General features: G+C 43.5%; 1 protein-coding gene across 3 annotated transcripts in view; it reads right to left on the bottom strand.

Annotated features, from left to right (window-relative positions):
- tle2a (TLE family member 2, transcriptional corepressor a) overlaps positions 1-23052 on the bottom strand; it is a 42284-nt gene that overhangs the window by 2211 nt on the left and 17021 nt on the right. Inside the window, exons 3-16 of one of the 3 annotated variants that reach the window (XM_034583960.1) lie at positions 15502-15565; positions 11956-12000; positions 9634-9696; positions 9150-9254; positions 8446-8659; positions 8024-8040; positions 7100-7195; positions 6122-6166; positions 5166-5327; positions 4607-4733; positions 3265-3464; positions 2844-2923; positions 1413-1662; positions 903-1150 (exon numbers count right to left, since the gene is read on the bottom strand). In XM_034583960.1, coding sequence (XP_034439851.1) covers positions 903-1150; positions 1413-1662; positions 2844-2923; positions 3265-3464; positions 4607-4733; positions 5166-5327; positions 6122-6166; positions 7100-7195; positions 8024-8040; positions 8446-8659; positions 9150-9254; positions 9634-9696; positions 11956-12000; positions 15502-15565 — 1716 coding nt within the window. The remainder of the gene's footprint in view (positions 1-902; positions 1151-1412; positions 1663-2843; positions 2924-3264; positions 3465-4606; positions 4734-5165; positions 5328-6121; positions 6167-7099; positions 7196-8023; positions 8041-8445; positions 8660-9149; positions 9255-9633; positions 9697-11955; positions 12001-15501; positions 15566-23052) is intronic. The other 2 variants (XM_034583961.1, XM_034583962.1) reach the window with 2 other exon arrangements.

Raw genomic sequence — 23052 nt, 5'->3', positions numbered from 1 at the left:
ACTAATTATACTAATAATAATACTTAACTTTGCACAAAATTACACTGAAGGAAGGATGTAAGTGTCTCCAACACAGAGTAGTCCCCGGGCAAAAGATTAAAAGTGCACCGAAATATAATCTTGCGGGCAGCCATCATTAGAAGCTGATATTTCAACAGATATTAAAAATAATACAGTAAAACACAGTTTGATTAAATAACATATCTTCACAAGATAAGTTAAATACTATGCATTAATAAACACTTAAAAATGTCCTCATATCTCCTTATGACGACATTACAGTGTGCTGTAAAAGTGAGTCACACACACACACACACACACACACACACACACACACACACACACACACACACACACACACACACACACACACACACACACACACACACACACACACACACACACACACACACACACACACACACACACACACACACACACACACACTTTTCATTATAAACTCCACTCTGACTGAGCTTGACAGTGACTCTGTTCCTGGTCTCTCCCCAACCAACTCTCCTCTCTCCCTCATTTCTCACCCCAACCAGTCAAGTCCACATTAAATCTGGTTCTAGAGTTTCTTCCACTTCTTTCAGGGAGTGTTTGCTCATTGTGACTTTTCGATCTCATGATGAAAAGTGCATTGAGATAATGCATGTTGTGATTTGGCGCTACACAAATAAAGTTGTATTGAATTGCCCATCTAAAAGGTTTTCATGTTATGATTGACAGAAGAGATCCTCTTCTTTCCTTAACTTCTCTTACTAATTTATCACTCTCTCCTCTCCTCCTTCCTTGTTACTTGAAAATGATCTGGCTATTTCCTCTTTACCTCCAGCTCCCTCCGTCTGACAGGAGGACACTAACAGATGGTGCAGCCCCCTCCCCTCCCTCTCTCTTACCTGACCAGCGTCTGGTTGTGAAGGTCCCAGACGACGATGTTGCCGTCGCTGCAGCAGGAGAAGCAGACCTTGTTGTCGGGGGAAATGGCCAGAGCGTAGCAGGCGGGGGCGGACGACGTCAGCTCCGCCTTGATGCGGGGGGTGGGTGTGGCCAAATCCCAGATGGACAGCGTGCTGGCCTCCCCGCCGACGATCAGTGTTCGGCCGTCGGACAGCAGCTTGCAGGAGCGAATGTAGTTATCCCTGTTCTGATCGGTCACAATAAAAGGAAAAATATAGTAGGAAGTTGAGCATTCTGCTACAGTGTTATCACAGCAATAAATGAAGATGCTGCAGGATTTGGCTTTAGGACAACGACACAAAGGTAATTCATCATCTAAAGTGAGTTTTTATGTGTGAAAAACAAACAGTATCACTTATGGTAGTAAAGCAACATTATTAGACATAAATGGACTTTAAATACGACTCTTCCACCACCGACTGTCCCCCCCCTCCTCCCTCGGGTCTCACCAGACAGTCCAGCTGGGCCATGGGGCTCTTGCTGCCCTGCTGGCTGATGTCCCACACTTTAACGCAGCCCTTCCCTCCAGTGTAGACGTGTCGTGTCGAGGTGCTGATGGTGACGGCGCACACCACCTCCCCGTGGTTCAGGGTGTGGATCTGACGTGCGTGGCGAGGGATTCCCGGGCCCAGCAAGGCGTCGGGGGGAAAGGGCACCGGCTGCATCTGGCCGTCTGCGCTCACATGGAACGAGTAGGCGCTGGAGAGAAGAGAGATGGAGGGGGAAGTGAAAAAGGATAAATAACAGAGATTAAAGGCTACATCAAAATTGCTCATCTGTTTCTAAACGTTGAGACGTCTGTGAACTTTTCAGTAAGCAAGAAGTAGAATATCAGTGTGAAACTTTGATGAGCATCATATAAGATGGCTTAAGTTTCAGAATGTGAGAGACACAACCTGCGTCATCTGCTGTCTGTATCACCCAGGAATTATTTTGAGGAACTGACAGAGAGACTAAAAACAAACATTGAATAATGATGTCTAGAAAACTGAAATAATATTGCTGCTTTTCAAATTATCACTGACGTCTGTTGAAATAGAGATCAACAGCAGAGTTCAACAAGTAAAAATCCCATTCATTTTCGAGAGAGATTTTGATCATCAGCCAGAATATCAGAGTTACCACAAGCTACCAGACTGTGAAACGATGTAATGCTCCTGTAGAAGGTCTGAATGATATCAACTGTGTTTCAAAAAATTAAAAAGGGCATTTTATTCGCAATGTCAAGAAGTAGGGTTCAGCGTTACCTTACGTTTATTACAGAGCAACTATGGTGTCTCTTTCTAACATGGTGCGGTTTTCAGAGATGAGGAAAAGAGTCTAAATGGCTACAAATCATGACAATAAGGCTAAATTCATTCTCGATCGAAGTCATTGGAAAGGAATCATTCGCATTCGTTTATGGGATGCGTACTTCCTTTACTCTAATTATGTACATAGTCTTGTACCTTTCCGTTTTTTTCCATTTTACAGTTATTTATTTTCTTTGAATCAAATGTTTAATGGTCACGACTCACATGTAGCTGGTCGGCCTGGTTCCAGGCTTAAAACTCTTAAACCACAGCCATTCTAAAAGTCACTGTTAGGCTCTATAATATTGTCCAAACAACAAGAGGAGACAGACATGGGAGGCACATTACTGTTTCAATAATATTGTGCACAGATCACTTAATGTTAATAAATGAGCTTTAGTGTGGTAAATTCTAACCAAATTAAAACTAACAACTGAAGAAACAAAACAGTGTTTATTAATTTATTTATATATTTCAATATCTTGGTTGAAAAATCTCTTTTTTTCCCCTCTGTTAATATTGAAATTGAGCAGAGCAGCTGCACAGGTGAAGATTTGAGCGATAGTAGGAAAGGTAGAAGAAACTCACGGCTTTCCGGAGGCAGCTGACTGCAGGCTGGCAGGAAGCCCAGGGACCCTCATGTGTGGGTGTGGAGATTCATAGCCCACCTGGAAGAGACGGAGACCCTGAGTGTAAGAAAGACTAGGAAAATAAATACCTGGTTAAAGTGAAAGAGTGAAGAAAAGAGAATTCACTTATAACAATGGACGTTATCAGATGAGAGACCAGAATCAAATGAGATCATCTAAAAGACTTTTCAGGAGCCAAGGTCACAGATTCTTAACGATAAATGACAAGACGACCTCGCCTCCTCTTCCTCTCCTCCCTCTAAAATACTTCCTTCTTTCCTGGTTATAGAATATCTGCCCTCTGACAAGCTTATATGCTGAGGTATCACATATGACAGTGACACTACAAAGACAAATTATCTGCAGAGCGTCGAGCTCACCACAGGGGACCGTCCATAGCCAGCGGCAGCAGCTGCCGCCGCCGCTGCTGCAGCTCCGTTCATCTGGGGGGAAACCAAGTGGAGGCCTGCGCCGTAGCCCGCCGCCCCAGGCAGGTCCCCATTCACCCCTGGAGGCGGCAGGCCAAACGCCCCCGGAGGGTACGCTCCCTGCACCGCCAGAGGGTTTCTGAGACCCAGAGCTGGAGGAAGGACGGAGAAAAGAAAGAGTTGTATTGAAGAGAGTATTGTGTGGTGAATTATTGAAGTGAAGAAATTATTGATTGAGGCAAAGGCTACGTCAGTAACTCAGAGAGCTTCGGATAAACATGGGAGAGAAGCTGATGCAGGTTTTATTAAGGTGACTCCCTGTGCAGAACCTGTCAGTGTGTGAGACAGCTGTGACTGACAGGCTGTGAAGGAGCTACTGCAGGAGGCAGGACATCACCAAATGCAGCACTGGACCACTACTGACCCCTGCTGGCCACCATTCCTTCCTGCAGCAAGTCACTACCTCCGTGTGTGTATGTATGTATGTATGTATGTGTTCACACAAACTATCCTCCGTATCCTCCTCCAGCGCATGTGGCTGCATCTATGAGCGTGTGCATATGCATACACAATGGCGTGTCTGAGTGTGTGTGTGTGTGTGTGTGTGAGAGAGAGCGGTGTGTGTGTGTGTGTGTGTGTGTGTGTGTGTGTGTGTGTGTGTGTGTGTGTGTGTGTGTGTGTGTGTGTGTGTGTGTGTGTGTGTGTGGGGGCTAACAGGTGATGTGAGAGAAAGAGATACACTGGAATAGATGGAGGCTCATTATGAAGCAGCTCACAGTCACAGTCCATCACCTCTCCTAATCTTTCCATTTAAAAAGTGAGGCGCACTGAATATTTTTGCCCACAGCTGCTTATTAAGTCCAGATGGTGGTCGGTGGTGGGGGAGCTGGCTGACACCCATACCAACTACTGCAGCTCGCTGATAGAATCACTACATGCAACAAAGCCAGGGCCGGATGAAAAAATGTCTCTGCAAATACAGTTTTTTTTTATATGATCCCTGTGAGAAGAGCGAGCTTACTTCCCCTGACAGGACAACTGGAGACATCTGTTTTTTGGTGTCCTCAGTGATGTCAGCAAACCTTACAGCTTCACCTCACATCCGATATATTTCACTAAAGCTGCTTTCAGATATGCACTGAATCCCCAGACATTCTCCGGAGTACCTGCTGTGTTTTTCATTTGTAAAAGGCAAACTCCGGAGAAAGTCCGGACCCCATTCTCTGGAGTTCAAGGCTAATAAATTACAGATGATTTGCTCCCTGGGGAATAAAAGCTTCTGAGAGGATCTTACCGAGGGGGTCGACACCAGATTTGCCTGGGATAGGTCTGAACTGCGGAGGGCCACTGGGTCCTGGGGTGTTGGACTCTTGAGACATGGGGGTCCCTGGCTTCATACCTGGAGTGCTGGATTTCTCCCTCTGGAAAAGAGCAGAGGAGAAAAAGAGAAATGTTAAAACACCGAAGAAGGAAAAGGAAATATCACTTGAATAAAAAGTGATATAAAGAGACTGACTTTAGATGTGAAGGGAAAATATAACGGTACAGCAGCAGAAGAAGAAGAATGGCAGAGGCAAGCACACAAACAAAGAGGGAGAATGACAGTCAGAATGAGTGAGGGCAGGTGGGACCTGGGGAGTGCTGTGGGATGTCAGCAGCTCACACTGAATGTGAGACGGATGTTGAATATACACCATGATAACTCCAACATGAACTGTTGACCCCAAACAAACAGCAGAATACAATATGTGCTGACAGCATGAAAACACTGATGTCCTGTGCTGCCTTCCTTATGTCCATGTGTGGTCAACTTCACTGCACATGTGTGCGCTCATACAGACGCGTTAGTTTACCTGTGGGGGCTCTTTGCCGCGGGAGGGGGAGGCGGCGCTGCTGGAGGAGGCCAGGGAGGTGGGGCTGGCCTGCGGTGGACCCTCCTTACGAGACTGGGGCATCTTGTCCAAACCGTTCTCTCTGGACGAGTAGGACTGCACGCTGCGGGGGGACGACGGGTCCTGAATCCAGAACACAAATCTTTAGTAAACAAGAGACAAATTCATTTGTTACCTCCGCCAAAGAGGTGTTTGTTGATTTGTAAGGAGGATTACGCCAAAACTACCACACCTATTACCATGAAATGTTGTGGAGGGGTGGGGCAGGACCCAAGGAGGAACCCATTAAATTGGGATGCGACTCAGGATTATTGGCGGATCCATGAATTATATTTTGTATTGTGAGTTTCGGGTGTATTTAAACATTTTCATTGATTTCTCACACAATAATTCATGGATCTTGATAAAAAATTATCTGGCATGTGTAAAATTTGGTGCAGATCTCAATAAAACCTAGTGAATTTACATGTGGTTTCATAAAGGAGACTGTTGGGGCCTTTACAGAGGTATGCTCTCTCTGAGTGCTATTCTTTTTACTTGTTTTAGCTTTAAAAACTTTTACTTATTTCAACTGTATTTCTTGCTCTAATCTTTTCTCAACTATACTTTTAGTATGAAAGTCTGGTTTTACGTTGAAATGGGTACAGACTCACTTCCAGTTATCGTATACATAATGGATACAATCATTCATAAAACCTTTTTTTTAAATGCTTGTGACCGGCAGTGAAGTGCACCTTCGTCTTTGTGTTTTATGGTTGTTTATCAAGAAATGAGGCCAGGCTGAGGTGGATGAGGACGGGAGGAGTGTGTTATTGTTATCATGATTATTCATATGGTCCTTCTGGGTGCGTTTACGTGATGTATGCAGATGGAAGCGGTGAAGTGAGGCCAACACAGGCCGGCGGCCGCCTACTAACCTCATCCACCACCAAATTATCATCACTCTTGTCTGCATCGCTGCCCTGTGAGAGAGGAGAGAGATGGAGATTAGATATTCTGCTCTGCTGTATGATGCAGGTAGATCACATGAAGGAATATACACGCACGAACACACAAAAGGTCAAACACGCACACAAACAGTTATACACAAGCAGAGGACAATTTGAGAATTAAGTTATAATTTTAGTCTACGTGTCATGTTAGAAGGAGAATATCAGTCAAAATTAGGAATGTGGAGCATCTGTTTATGTTATATGATAGCATAGAGTTCCAAAAATAACATTACTCAACCTTTTGGCTCATCAGCATCACATTATCATTAGTGTCAGGACTTTGTAAAAGAGATTGTGCAAGAAACTGAATTTCAAAGAAAGGATCCGCACAGACTTTTTTCCCCATCAAATTACAACTTTATTCGCATATTATTACGATTATATTCTAATATAACTTTCTTCTCAATTACAATTTTATTCTCAAAATGTCAGAGTGGCCCTAATACTCAGTCGTAATGCACAACCTCATGCATTTGAAAGTTTTGTAAAAAAAAAAGAGCTTTCATTTCTCACAGTGCAAATAGAGGAAAATGGAACAACCTATCTTAACATTCTATTACCTGAGATGGTTGATTAGACCCAACGGAAAAGGGTAATTAATCTTACAATTATAATTCTTACAATTGTAATTTATTTTAGATGTTCACCTGGAGAGCTGACTTCCTCTATAGCAGAGCTCATGTTTTTTATATTTCAGGTTGGAAAATTAAAAAAGAACATAATCCCTAATAATGCTCAACATATCTGCTTGTCCACAATGACACCAATAGCACAGTAATGGCACCAGGAAGTGAGACTATTTCAATTACGATCTAAAAAAGTCCAGTGCACAGACACCAGTGCTTGAGTAAAACTTTCCCCCAGTTACTTAAACATTTCACAGTGTGATGAAAGCGTCCTCACATAGTCCGTCATGAACTCCTTCTCATCTGCTTTCCTCTTCTTGCCGTTGCTGAGGTAGTCTGCTGAGCGACCCTTATCCCCGTTGGACAGCGAGCTCTGGAGAGGGAGCAGAGGGAAGTGGAGAGGAGAAGGGTGGAGTGAATTGAGAAACGAGCGAGTGAGGCAAAGAGTAAAGGGGAGGTGTGCATCGGGGCACAAAGAGGTGGAGGAGATGAAGGCAGGAAGGAGAGAGGAGCAAAGAAAAAAGGGAGCGAGGGTGGAGAGGAAGGAAAAGGGCGATAATGAGGTGAGGGGGACGGCAATAAATCACGTCAGGCTCATGAGCTGCAGAGATGAATGTGAAAGAATATCAGTCTGCATCGATCGTCGCTGTACGAGTCAGAGGAAGAAAGAGAAGGTTTCAAGTTTTCTATAAAGCAGCAGATTTAAGTCAATGAGATTTTTCTTTGAAAATACTCAGAGCTGCCAAAACCTGTGTACTTTTAACTAAACACAGAAAAAAACTGCATCTTAAAAAAGTTGTTTACTAAAGCACATGATACAAAGCCTGATGACTTTTTGCTCTTTAGATCCTGTGTCAACAGTTGGGCATTTTGTCTTTATTAACAGGAGAGTTCAAGCGTGAGATTGGGAGAAAGGACGGGGAAGCGCCGAGGAGGAACCAAACCTACGGCCGCTGCTGGAGGCCTCCAGGCTCACAGGTGAGATAGTGGTCACCACTTTGTTTTAACTGAATCTGTAATGTTTGAATAAGTTTCTGATAATTTCAAAGAAGTTTCCTAGAAAGAACCACTGAGTGTAGAACTAGTTACAGGGAAGATATTGTGTGCATGCAAAAATGCACTAAAGTATCTACGGGCAATCAGTGTGTGTGTGTGTGTGTGTGTGTGTGTGTGTTTAATTGGTGTAGTGATTTGTACTTACTGGTCCTGCTTCACGGTCTGTTCATTGCAGAAAAAAGCACCCAGACACATCCAGGTACCAGGCCCCAGGACAGTAAATAGAGATAAGGGGACACACGGGGACACACAGACACACACACACACACACACACACACACACACACATAAGTCCAAGATTATATGTGATCACTTTACATCTCTTGACAGCTGATGAGTCAGTGGAAACAATGTCCCTGAGGAGTGTTATTATCAGCAACACTGCTTTGCTTTGCCAAAAAGCCAAAGCAAAGCCGATCATCAGAATCCATTGAGCCAAGCTCCAGTGATTACGCTGCTCCAAACCTCAGAGACATTTTCATCTTGAAGAATCCAATCCAGCCCTGAACTAGAGTCTTACAAAAAAACAAAAAAAGTAGACATGCATTATTTAAAGTGATCCTGTACCTCGGTGGTGCTCTGCAGCAGCAGCAGCGGCCGCTGCTGCCTCTAGGTGGGCTCTCTCATCCTTGGCAGCCAACTGAGCCCCCAGAGCCCCGGACAGGGCCAGCAGGCTGGATCCTCCGCCAAGTGCCAAGCCGGGGTGGGTCAGTCCTGATGGGTGTGGGCCCATTTGCAAACCCTGGACATGCTGGGAAAGGTGCTGAGCCTGAAGCTGTTGCTGTAGAGCGGAAGAGAGGAAGAAACCGAAAGAGAGAGGAGAAAGGAGAGAGTTTTGTGTGACTTACGAGCACTGACTGAAGTAGCTTGACAGGAGGTGAAAAGGAGGAAGGAAAGGAAGGGAACCAATTGCTGCGATGTGCACGAGACGAGAGACGCTGAGGTCAGGGCAGTGGCTCTGCAGCCGGATCAGCCTGATGGGAACTAAACTAACAAATAATTAAAACTAATTTTGTTTCAATTCCATTAAATCTGCTTGGAAAATTATATCGGCCCAGTCTTTAAATCTGATCATTTGGGGGGCGGAAAAGAAAAGAACACAAATAAAACAAAAAAATATTTATATATTTTAGAATCTCAAAGAAATCTTAATCCATTGTTTTGAAATATCAGCCAATAAATGGATTCATTTTAGTGTGGGCCAAAGGATAATTGCCTCAATAAAAAGGTAAAGGAGGAAAAATAAATAAACGGGAGTGTAAGTTACACACGCTATGAGGCAGAGGGGGGAGCCCACGTACCCCTATCGAAGCATTTAGCTCCCCCATGGTCACCTGTTTGGCGCGTTCCATGGCCTGGACCACCTGTTGTTGGTGCTGTGGAACAAACCAAAAGGTCAATGGAGGCAGTTGGATTCAGAAAGAAATATTAGGACTGGATACTAACAATATCACATTTCTTAATTAGAATGAAAAATACTCTCGAACAGTATCTATGAAATAATGATATTTTTCACATAGGAATCTGAAGCCATTTGGCGATCGAGGAAAATTAATGTGCTTTGAAGTTCTGTCCATCTGTGTGTATGTGTGTGTGAATGTGACTTATTGATAAATGTGTAGTGTGCATGTGCATGCCTTCTGTGTGGGCTGCTGTCAGACACTGCAGAATGCTGTGTGTGTGTGTGTGTGTGTGTGTGTGTGTGTGTGTGTGTGTGTGTGTGTGTGTGTGTGTGTGTGTGTGTCCGTCCCACACCTCCTGTGACAGAAATGGGATGAGCTGAGCACAGATCACATTCAACCGCTTGGCAATCTCCGTCTGAAAGAGAAAAAAAAGATACTGTCACTTTGATGAATAAACACACACACAGCCCAGATTGAGGATGAACAAACAAAAAGACACACACACTCATAAAAGGTTACACACACACACACACACACACACACACACACACACACACACACACACACACACACACACACACACACACACACACACACACACACACACACACACACACACACACACACACACACACACACACACGGCTGTGGCCCGTTTCTCCCAGGGCCAGTGTGGTAAATATTTCAGCTGCTTACATCTGGTCCATGCAAATGGAAACTCTGCCAGGGAGTTTGGCTAAAATATTCATGGGCAGCATCTGCTGTGGCCACAGCCAGCCCACACACTGTGTGTGTGTGTGTGTGTGTGTGTGTGTGTGTGTGTGTGTGTGTGTGTGTGTGTGTGTGTGTGTGTGTGTGTGTGTGTGTGTGTGTAAGCATTTGTTTCTGATGTGTCCTTGCATGTCTGTTTGTGTGTGCTTTTGTGTGTGTACGTGCGAGTGTGTTTCCTACTGGGGGTCAGTGATTCTTGCTGTGGGTGTGTGTCTGTCTCGATCTGCTCTACTACACAGCCAACAGACAACTCTTCCTCCCTCCATCCTCATCATCTCCCTTTCCATCTCACTCCATTTATCGCTCTTTCCATCCAATCCCTCGTTCCATTTCTCCCTTCCCAGTATTAGCGCCGTAATCAGTGTAACAAATGCTGCCATGTGATGTTTAACAGACACACACACAAACACGTTTAGCGGCAGGCCCAACAAGGCCGTTAGAGCCAGTAATGATATGCATGCAGAGATCATGACAACATCATTATGGCCGCAGGCTGTTTATCTTCTTGACAGCTAGATTCTGCTCTGAGTGTGTGTGTGCTTGTGTGTGTGTGTGTGTGTACACGTATACATGCGCACTCCCCCAACCCATTCTCTCTCTTAAGTGATTTATTGATGCCAGACTGAACTTCCGCCCCCTCCCTTTTTCTCTTCTTCCTCTCTCATCCTCCCTCTCTCTCTCATTTCTCTTGCTTGCCCACATCTCTCCCTCCCTCCACTCTCCATTTTTCAGCCAGACATGAGTGTGTTCCCCCCTCCCTCCTCTGAATCCATTGCCCCCCCACCCCAAGGGAGACACAATGATTTCTTGTTAGAGAACTCCAACTACTAAATGACATCTTCAGGAAAGAGGGAGAGAAAGAGAAGAGAGAACATGTGCAATCGAGAGGAGGATAAAGAGGGGAGGACAAAATGAGAGGGAAAGTGAAAAGAGGAGGTGGAGGGAGGAGAGGAGGAGGAAAAGGGCAGATTGGGCTGAGGAAATGACAGCCCGAAGGATGTGGGAGGGAGAGGAGAAATAGACAGAGAAAGAAAAAACAGAAGGAAGGCGGGGGAGGGAAAAATAAAAAAAATAAAAATGAGATTGGTGGGGTGGGGGCGGCGGAGTGGCGGCGGCACGTCAAAAGTGAAACGATTGAGATGGTGAAATGAAATGAGCGAGGGAGAGGGAAAGAAAGAGTAGACAGCAGGAAGGCAGTGACCTGATTTAAAGTGAAATTCAGCATGGACTGTACTGTATGTCTGCGAGGAGGGAGGTGGAGGGAGGATGTACAAATAAAAAAAAAAAAAAGAGAGGGAGAAAGAGAAATCGGCGGAGAGGAGGGGAGACGGAGTCAGGGACGGTGAAGAAATGGAGATTAAGAGAGAGAAGCATTAAAAAAGACAAGCAATTGAAGGGAATGGAGAAAAAGAGGAATAAGGGACAGAGAATCAGGGCAGGAGTGGGAGGGATGGGTGGATGGAAGGAGGGAGGGAGGGAGCACAGGGGCAGTAACAGACAGGGATTTATGACGGACGGACGAGTGTGGGGGGGCTGATCTTGAGGCTTGGGGAAGGAGTATTTTCATCTGTCTGTGGTGGAGAAATGAATTCTGTTTGTGGATCCTATTAAAGCCTCCACAGCATAACAGTGCTATATAGGAGTCCATCACAGAGGGGACAGAAGGACAGAAAGACAGAGAGACAGACTCTTCACTGAAAGATATTAGTTACATGGAGTCGAGCTGACAGGAGCAAAAAGAAAAGAGGCAGCGATAAAAATGCAAGAGAATAATTTAAAGCTTTAGGAGCATGAGGCAATAGGGATGAGAGAGAGGGCGAGAGACCTTAGAGACATGGGGGGGGGGAGAGAGAGAGAGAGAGAGAGAGAGAGAGAGAGAGAGAAAGATGTGGAGTTCACTCACCTGTTTGTGCATTTCAATGTTAAGGCCATAGGACATCTCATAATACTGAAATACAGAGGAGAACATCAGTTAACACATATGAACATTGATGAACCAGAATGTTTGAGCGCTTTCATGTGTGGAGAAGATGAATCCGGAGGGTTTTTAAATAACTAGAATAGTTACACACAATAGGAATGCGGTTATCAACGGACATTTTAAAACAGTGAATAAGGAAAGGAAGGAGAAAAGAGCTGCATTTTCAATCTCAACCCAATATATACTGGGCGTAAATAAAAATGTGCCAACTATCGCAAAGCAATGAAGCTTACATGGACACAATATGACCTAATTCAGAAAAATAATTATGATCATTATTTCGATTATGGTGTTTACATGCATTGGAAATAGAATATTCCATTCATATTCCTATTTACATGTGTATAAGATCATATCCTGATTATGACTCATGTGTGTCCACTACATTGTGCATCCAACTTTATTTTGTCAGTTTTAAAACCCCAACCTGAATAAGCTTAATGTTCAATGCTTCTGTTTACCATTCCGGGCGTTTTCATTCCAATTTAGCAAACGCTACAACTCTGCAAAATGGAAAAAGTGAAGTTTAGAGCTGAATCATTCGAGCTCATTAAAAAAAATGGGATGTTAAATTTAAGGCGTATTATTTGTCATGTCCTATAAACATGATGAAGTTTGGCAATTTATTTTAATTTGTCTGTACAAAGATTAAATGCAGATGGGATAAAAATGATTTAACACAGAAAAGTTTAATGATAGTCCACATTTTCTTTTATTGTCAACAGATCTCAAGTGCTAAACATCACTTCACCATCAGTCCCATGTAATAACAATATTCACTAACACAGCATGTATGTATATGTATTAATCTGCAGCTAAAAGTAGTTCCTAAGAAATGCAATATTTACTCCTGCTTAATTAATACTTCCTGAAACCTACAGTACTGCAGCACCCAGCTGTTCTACGATATTGTTGCCTTTATTTGTTTGCTGTACATATTGTTGTTTTTGGTCTTTTCAATATTGCTAGCCTTACCCTGTAAAAAATAAAAAGGTGATTTTTCAAAAACACAAAAATAATAATAAAGCATCTAATTTCTGCCACTGATGTTGGATTTACATAAAATGACATTTCCATCAGTTTTTTTACACAATTAGATTCAACAGTGTGAGCCCTGAGCCTCTCACAAAACCCATGCTCCCAGCTTCAGACAGTGCCAGGCTGAGCATGTGCACTCTGAAGTGCCCATATGTTCCTAAAAGCACATCACCACTAATTTCACCTCCACTCCGCTGAAAGTCAATGGCTCTAAAATGACCCTGAGGCACATTATGGAAGCCAGGAGTCCGCCTAAAGTGTCACCGGGCAGTGGAAGGCGACCGACTATTGTAATAATCATGTCTAATGAGAGCTTTTTGACTCGAGCTTTTATCCTAAAGTGCAAGGAGCTTGTGAAGAATGCGAGGAGGAGCTCCGTCTGTCTCTCTACCTTCAGGGATGGATGAAAAAAGGAGAGCATTTTAAAGTCAGATGCTTCGAAAAAGTGACAGGCTGACATTTGCTTTTCAGCGTGGCTGGCTGTGGAGAGATAAGATTGGCAGCTGGGCAGCCATAACAGCCTGGCAGGATGGGAGAGGAGATGGCAGGGGTCCTCTCTCTCCAGACATCTCTCCTGGCAGTTAGCATGCATGCGTGTGTGTGTGTGTGTGTGCGCACGTTTGCGTGTAAGTGTGTGTGTTTGCAGCACAGGACTGCATCTGTGTAGGAGTGTGTGTCTATGTGCTTTGTGTGCATGTTTCCCTCCGAGTGTGTGTGTGTGTTTTCGGGTGGTGTGTGCATGCTCCACTTTCTGTGTGTGTGTGTGTGTGTGTGTGTGTGTTTGTCAGTGTGCCTCCAGAGAAGACGCCTTTCCTGGCAGCTCTGCTTGGCAGTTGGTGTGCCAAGTTTTTGCCTGTTGCTTAGCAACATCCAAACTCCCCCAAATCATCAGCCAAGAGAAGGAGACCTGGCCTGTGCTTCATGCCAGCTACCCCCTCTCCCAATCACTAGAAACTTCAATCCCTGCACTGGCACCGTCTCTGTGCCAAGATTACCACATAGCTCCTATTTGGCCTGGTGGCTCCTGGGCACCCCGCACTCAGTCAGCTGTGGCTGTGTGAGACTCGGATCACAGGTAAATCAAGGCTGTGGGTTTGCAGACATGAAAAACAAAGAAGGACAAAGAGTGTTGGCCTTTCCTTTACCCTAAAAAAGATTTGCTGATAATGTTTCCTCTATAATCACACGGCCCCAAGCTTTCAGAGCCTCTGACTGCAGAGAACTCAGCTCTGAAACACATTAATGCTCCCGTGCTTTCTGTTGAGCAGAGAAACTGTGTAAGCTTCATCTAATAATTCCAGAAATCTCTGTCTGTGGCTCTCTATCTCGAGAACGGTTCATCTTATCGGCTTCACACATGACACGTGTATTATTAAGGTCAAAGGAAGTTTTGGATACAGGATACATTCAACATTAATGAAGTTTGAATAAACTGGTGACCAGCACTTTGTTCTAACAGCAGCTGGGATTCACCGATGTACGTGAATTGGCAATCAAGACAATGTGTTCACAACGATGGTCGAGATCACGTCAACGACAACTGATTGTCCAGTTCAGGGTTCAGCGTAGTGAGTCGATCTTCACTGAACTTTTAATCAACAGGTGAACGGCTCTTTGTGGAGCAGCAGCTTCTTGGTTCTGTGGATTAAGTCCCACAGCAGGTCTTTACTTGCCACAGCTCAGTCACTGCAGGTCACATTTAAAGTTTCAGAGATCAAACTGCAATCAGTATAAGCACAGGCCAAGCAAACAGTCCATTCCTAACAAGCAGGTTTAGAACGAAATCTCATGGAGCATTCTGGGATACAAAGCATGCTAAAATGTTCTTCCTCTGCCCTCAGGGCCTAAGGAAACTATCTGCAATGAGAGAACTGATCATGTGATCAGACAAACTCAGCAGAGTTGGAGGGGATGACTGAAAACCAGTGATACAGCAGTGACAGTTAGATTTAGTCAGTGGGCTGCAACTATGACGATATTTAGATTATTGTCATGTCACAATTTTAAATCGATAAAATATCATAAAACATCCAGATGTTGGAAGCCAGTTTTTAACGTTTCAAAGTTTGATAGACACATTTGAGTTAGAACCAGACAAGTAAGAGGTTCTGGGCACGGCTCTGAACAGATGGCCCAGGACTAAATATCTCAGACACAAGAAACACAAATGCAAGACTGCACACCCATGTAAGTGCTATTTATTCTGCATCTTATAATGTGTGTGTGGTTGTGTGTGTGTGTGTGGTCTTGTGTGTGGGGTTTTTGGTGGGTGTTGTTTGGCAGCTGTTAGCAGATGAAAGGGATTCAGCGGGCTTGGCACTGCAATGGGTATGAGTGTATGTGAAGAGACATGGCCTCTCTGTGTGTGTGTGTGTGTGTGTGTGTGTGTGTGTGTGTGTGTGTGTGTGTGTGTGTGTGTGTGTGTCTCACCATAACATAGTGCCTCTGAATCTCAGTCTTCTCTGTAGCCAGTTTCTCACACTCCATTTTCAAACTGCAAGAGGGAGAGACGAGAGAAAAAATAAAATGGGTTAGTTTTGATTTGAATCATATTACAATAAAAATACACAATGCAATTAGCAAGATAACAACAAATTACTCTCTACACCTCTCTCCCTCCGTCTCTTTCCCTCTCACACTCAGTCAGGGAGGGGGAGCAGGGTGAGTGGGGGGCTGACAGCCCATTATCACCTCAGAGCAGAGCAGAAATAGACAAAGTCACGCTCGGAGCCTGAAATGCAGCCAAAAGTGCAGGCAGGCACATCCAAGGTGTCTCTCGCTCGCTCGGGGCAATTTTCAATCTATCCACGTGCGATCCACTCCTCCTCGTTTTGTTGCTTCCCCAATTACCGGGCGAGTCTATCTGTCTGCATGTCAGTCTGTCTGATCGTTCCCCTTTCTTTCTCCTTTGACTTTGCCAAGTTTCATTGAAGTCTGAGTTTGTGCTTTAAGTGGGATAAATGTGGCAATTCTGTCTTAACATACGTAAGAACTCTGCCTTTTTTCAACTTCAGTCCAGTCTCCCTTTTTATGTCAATGACATGAGTGTGGCTCAGTCTGTTGTCCCTGTACAGACCTGGTATTAACGTCTGTCTCAGGAGATCAGATCCCAAGTGGACAGCTCTGAGTACGTCAGTTCACACCTGGCATTAAAATGTGTCTCCTGTGACGACTTCAGAGTCCACTTCCCTGCTCTATATGTAAATTCACATGTAGATCATTTCTGTTTCAAAGAACCAACTTATTATGTTTTTAGCAACTCTGACTATACAGAGAAGATTTAGGATTTTACTCAGTTGAAAGAGTACAACAAATTTCAAATCTATATTTGTAGGTCTATGTTAATATTGTGATGGTGGCCACAAATTAATCAGTGTTCAAACAGTTCATTATCAATCAATCAAATTATATTTATATAGCACATATTCATACAATTCGACTCAGAGGGCTTAACAAGGTGCAACATCCTCTGTCCTTAACCTTCAACAAGAGTAAGGAAAAACTACCAAAAAAAACCTATTAACAGGGGGGGAAACTTCCTCCTCACAGAGAGCCACATGTGAGGCAATAGATGCTGTGTGTAACTGAGAACATCAACAAAATAACAATATTTAAGACATGTTTTCACACAATGGAAAGGTGTGTCGATGTTTTAAATAGTTATACATAAGAAAACGTCTGATACAGATGAAGGGAGCAGCAATTATAATTGAAATGGAGGAGTTATTGCCAGTAAGGGTAGAATATGTGAGTAGGCAAATTGTATATCAAGCAGTCTTGTCCATTCAGACCTGGTATTAACATCCATCCTCAGTGATAGATCACAGGTGGAGAGTTCATGTTTGAACAGATTGAGGATGTATTTGAGACCTCATCACCCAGACAACATACAGAGGTGGTCTGGGACGCATGTGGCCCCATTATTTCCACTGTGTGAACGCAAATGTGTGTTGGTCCCCATATGAAGCACTGCCTACTCACCTCTGACCTTCTACAGTTTAATGAGCGGAAAATAGTTTTGTTCTTCTCTATTCCTAGACATTGAAAAATGTGTGGCCACAACCACATGTTGACAACAAATCAGCCACACATTTTTTTCCAATTGCGTTAAATCTTGTAGAGCTGTGCACAGCGCATTGATTCACTTAGCCCCCTCACACACAGATAAACACTGAAAACAAACACATATGTAAACTCAGACTGGTTTAAACAATGTCATTTGGTATTTGCAAACAGAAACTAAGTACATGTTTGTTTGCATTGAGCAGGGAAGTGAGATCTGATCGCAAGAGGCTACAGGAGACATGAGGAAACACATTCTAATGCCAAGCTGTCCACTCATGTGATCGGATCACCTGACATGGACGTTAAAACCAGAATAACCTGAATAATGCATATACAACTGGAGCAGCCCGAAGGAAGTCATTTGAGTTGAGAGTCGCTCAATGTGAATCAGGAAACATTTGCGTTTATAATGCAACAAGAACATGGCCGCATGCATCCCAGACCAGCTGTGAGTGAAGTCGGATCGATCGAATCTCAAATGCGTCCTTAATGCTTCTTGGGTGCGTTCACAGCTGTATACTTGGAGCTGTCCACTTGTGATCCAATCACCCAAACAGGTTAATACCAGACCTGAACAGGGCCTGTGAGCAACAAAGTTCTATTACAACTACAGTGAGACCTGGTGTGAAAGCTTCTTGACTGACACACACACACACACACACACACACACACACACACACACACACACACACACACACACACACACACACACACACACACACACACACACACACACACACACACACACACACACCTCTGAGGTGATAGCATCCAAACGTCTCCCTCGTGTACTATATATCTGTCTGTCCTCTGTGTCTGCTTGTCTCTCCTCACACTAAACAGTCCCTTGTGTCTTCTAAAACTAGATAATGCCAGTGGCTGAATTTTCAAACAAACACACACACACACACACATACACACTCTTCCATTTCCAAATGTGTTAAGGTCAAGCATACAAACACCTCCCTTGTTACCTCTGCAACTCTCTCTCCACCTCTCTCACCCCATCTCCTCTCACTCTCTCACAAACACACTCAGAGGTGCACACTGTGCTCCACCTCCAACTCCCCAACCCCTCTCCAGAGAGGAAGGACATTTTGGGCCCTCGGCAGTTTACGCCGACTTGTTTGCGGGAGGCAGAGAGATTGATAGAGGGGGCTGTGGTGCGGCGTGGTAAGGTGGGACATTGGAGGTGGGTGAATGGAAGTGGTGGTGGTGAGGGGTGGGGGTCGTTTGGCGGAGGAAAATTACAATATGATTAATACCGCAACATTACCCCCAGCCGCAACAGGTAATAACGTTCGCATCCGCTCCCCTTCTCCAGCGCTGCGTGCACACACACACACATAATTGACTCATTTATCATTGCCAGCCAGTTGAGGAGAAGAGGGACGAGGGAGGAGAGGGAGAGAAGCAGGACGGAGAGTGGGAGAGGTAGGTGGTGGTGGAGAGAGGGAATGAGGATTAAACCCCCCTCCTTCCCCCACCCTATAGATTTTATTACTGTGGAATTGCCTCTCAGCAGAAGTCACTCACAGCTGGGCTGAGAACTAATGTGACTGTGTGTGTGTGTGTGTGTGTTTGTGTGTGGCCAGCATGTTCATCACGACATAGACTTGGGATGAGCTTGGAGAAGCAGAGCAATGACTAGACAAACACACACAAGTTTGTGCAGCTGTCCCTTTTAGGACTTTGCTTTGACTTCCATTCATTGTGGACAGTCAAACCAAAACTTTACCCCTTCACCTTAACTATGACTAATTCATGCCTAACCCTGACCTAATCCAACCACAATTCACATTTTAGCCCGAGCCTTAACCAGGAACTCAGAAATTACATTTTGCCCCATTAGGACCAGGCTTTGGTCCCTATGAGGTACACTGGTCCTGACAAGGTCATTGTTTAATAAGGTCCTAAAGATGCACAAAAACATGTACACGCACACACGCTGTAGAATTCCGGTGTTTTTAAATGTGTCTGATTAAAAATTTTAATTAGATTGTAATTTTAGTTGTCATTAAAATGTTATTCATCAAATAAAATATACAATAGTGACAATGCCCATCAAAAATGTAGCTGCATCTGTTTAGCAGTCCAAAACATTGAGATTCAATTTAAAAAGTAGCCATTACTCACTAAAAGGCAGGAACCAGAACGTTTAACAATTCAATAAATCAACAATCGAAATTGTCTCCAGTCACTTGAGGGCAGCTGAGCACCTGAGTTGTAAGTCGTTCAGTTCTCTCTTCTCTGACCAATCTATGATATGGCCAAGACATGTTGTATATTAACACAATGTTCTAATAAAGAATGTACTAATATAATCAATTGATTCGCTGTCTAATTATTCCAGAGCTTTAAACATGATGTTGATGTCCACTGGTGGTTCATGAATCCATGCTTCCATATAGATATATTATATCACTGTTATAATTCACAACAGGTATATTTCTGTGGTGTATGGTGCTTGAAAATGATAATTCAGGGCAGAAAGTAGCAGCAGTCTGAGCCATGCTGTCTCTATACCCATAAAAAAAAAATCTGTCCTCTGTTTTTGGCATATGACTCCAGAAATTACACAAGGCTGTGTAGCAAATATACACACACACGGTTACTTCTTGTGCTTACAGGAAAGACCCCAGGGTCATTCTAAGAAAGCAATAACCATTCTTCAAGAAATGAAATCCAATGTGTGTGTGTGTGTGTGTGTGTGTGTGTGTGTGTGTGTGTGTGTGTGTGTATATGGTCAAGTGGGGATATTGTTCAAAACCATTGTTGTGGGGACATTTTGATCCAAGAAACATCGAAGGGCTGTTTGAGGGTTAGGACTTTGATTAGAGTTGGGTTAGGTGTTAGGGTAAGGGTTGGGCATTTAGTTTTGATGGCTGATTTATGGGTAAGGGGCTAGGGTATGCAATATACAAGGGTCCTCACAAATGTAGAAAGACCAACATATGTGTGTGTGTATTTGTGTTGCCATTGTGCGAGTGTGGGAGCATAAAAGAGCTGGAGGGGGTGAAGAAAATGAGGGTGTGAGGGGAGGAGAGCGGTGTGCAGGAAGTGGGTATTTCATGTCGAAATGATTGCCTGTAATAATTAGTCTTTGGCTCAGCACCATTTACTGAGAGAGAGGGAGGGAAGGAGGGAGAGAGAGAACTACAGGGAGGAAACAAGATTGAGTGAGTGAGCAAGAGAGAGAGAGAGAGAACCAGCAAGAGGGAAAGGAGATGGAACTCTGTGTGTGTGTGTGTGTGTGTGTCTCCGTGGGCTCGGTTCCTCCAATCTTTCACTGGCGGTGACAGGAGATAAGATGATCAGCCGAATGCGCTACAAATCTGCAGCCTGCCAGCCTTTAGACAGCTCTGTCAGTGCAGCAATGCTACTGAACACACACACACAGTTAGCCGTCTATTTGTGTGCAGCACGTGTGTGTGTGCATGAGCACTAAAGCAACATTCACTTAATGCCTTAAACTTCATGTATGTAGACACACGAGAACACACACAAGCTCAGAGTATTTTCACCCACACGTACACACAAACCTGCTAAACACACACACACACACACACACACACACACACACACACACACACACACACACACACACACACACACACACACACACACACACACACACACACACACACACACACACACACACACACACACACACACACACACACACACAGCGAAGTGTCTAATTAAGACCCTGCACTTAGCAGAAAATGTGCAGACTGCCGTTTTACTCTCCGTGTTTGAAACAGGCTACTGGGTATTGTAAAAATGTCAACTCTTTCCACTGTTAGTTTTCTTCAATAGTTTTTCTTCCACCCATTCCCTCATTGATTATTTTGCAAAAATACATTTTTATATATTTTTTTCTATCAAACATTTGGCCGTTTGCTTTTGGTTGTTTGAGAATATTTTTGTCTGTGTTCACAGAGATAAATCTTTAAAGGAACATTAATTTTCTTTACACAAAAAGCAGCAGGACAGTAAAACAGGTTTGTGCCAAATGATAAAACATCTAATTTTTTCTTTGAATATTAAATATCATCAGCTGCATAATTGATCTGTCAATATAATGTAGAATTACAGAGCTTTTTGTAAAAGTATTGATGGAAAAAAGAAACTGTTGAGTTAATCTCCTCCTTCCCTCAGCCAGTTGTGTGTCTGGTTTAAACAAATACACACTGCGTACAGAGGAGATGAAGGTGTGAGGTGAGGGCAGACTGGTTCCATCAATATGAAGGATTTATGACATGACGTTGAAAATTAAACGTGCTGGTTCCAGGTTTACAACTTTGACTTTTTACTGGTTTGCTCAGTCCTCTCCTCTGTGATAGTAGCCTTTATATCTTTGAGTTTTGGACTAGTGGTTGAATACTGAAGGTAATTAAGATCATGGCAAATTGAGGACTAATTCATCGAGAAAACAAATGACCAAGTAAAAAAATTAAATGTTTGTTGCTGCCCGAAAGCTCAATGCACACTGACTTGTGTCAGCAGCACTGACTATCTACTGACTTCAAGTACTTGACTAGAAGTCATTCCCGTATAATCTATTTCCTAATATCATATAATTGTAAACAATTATAAGGTCATGTTTGTGTAAATGACGAAATTAGGTTTTTCTTTTATTTTCAGAAACAAACAGCTTTGTGATAAATCATGTTTAGATTTCCCAAATCAAATAAACAAAACAACATTGGTCAAATTTGATCAGAATCAAGGTTGATACCAAACAGACTCCCTGGCATGGAACTACCTGTTGTTTTCCAATACTGAGGTCTGCTGGTTATATTCTTGACCAAGCAATTGATTGTATTTGATCAATGAAATGTACATCACTATTTAACGGAGGCCAAGGTGACATCTTCAAAATGCTCATTTAGTTTGACCATTGAAAACCCAAATTTCAAGAATATATTAAACTAACACAAGCCACGAAACAGCTGAATATTTGATAGTTTTGCTTGATGAAAGTGATAAAATCTTGATTATGAAAATTGTTTCAGTTCTAGCTTAATTGAATTTTATGCACAACCCGCTCATTATCATAATCATTGTCGGAGGATGTGGATGTTTTTATCTTGAAAACATTTCTGTCTACATGACAGATTGATCCTTATTGATTCTCCAATGCAGCTAAAATATCACACAGTTTCAACATCAGCTCAAAACTTGGAAGCCGTTATAGTCTTGGCAATACGACATCGTCACTGACACAAATACAAACCAACCAGCGAAGACACACGCACACGCACGTCTTTTCCGTGTCAGGACCATTGAGCCCTTCAGGCCCCAAGTATGTTCACTTTTCATCTCATTATTGATCAACCTTTCCTCACTGCTCCTCTAGAAAAAAACGTCAGATTCTCTCCATCTTCAAAACCACAGACACACACACAGAAATACACAAACACACACACCAGGGACCCACCCAACTTGCCTGTGTACTCTTTCATCATCTCTCAAGGGCATGCATGAGAGCAAACACACCTACACACACACACAAAGCCAGGATCTCGCCCCACAATAGCAGGCCAACCATAACTCTCTCTGCTGCCAGACTCACTGTAAGCTCTGCTCTTTGATAAATGTTTGACACACACACAATTAGAAGTTGTATCACACAAACCAACCCACAACGCATCTTTAAACAAACCACAAACCCTCAGCCCTCCCTAAAGCAAATATAATTTCATCATTTGGCAAGCGACAGACAGGCAGTTAAACACAGAGGATTCCTGACTACTTTATCTAATTACATCTGCGCGCGCACACACACACACACACACACACACACACACACACACACACACACACACACACACACACACACACACACACACACACACACACACACACACACACACACACACACACACACACACACACACACACACACACACG

Source organism: Hippoglossus hippoglossus, chromosome 4 (assembly GCF_009819705.1).
Source record: "Hippoglossus hippoglossus isolate fHipHip1 chromosome 4, fHipHip1.pri, whole genome shotgun sequence".
Taxonomy (NCBI): domain Eukaryota; kingdom Metazoa; phylum Chordata; class Actinopteri; order Pleuronectiformes; family Pleuronectidae; genus Hippoglossus; species Hippoglossus hippoglossus.
The sequence above is the reverse complement of the archived record's forward strand: the minus strand, read 5'-3'. Positions and strand labels throughout refer to the sequence as shown.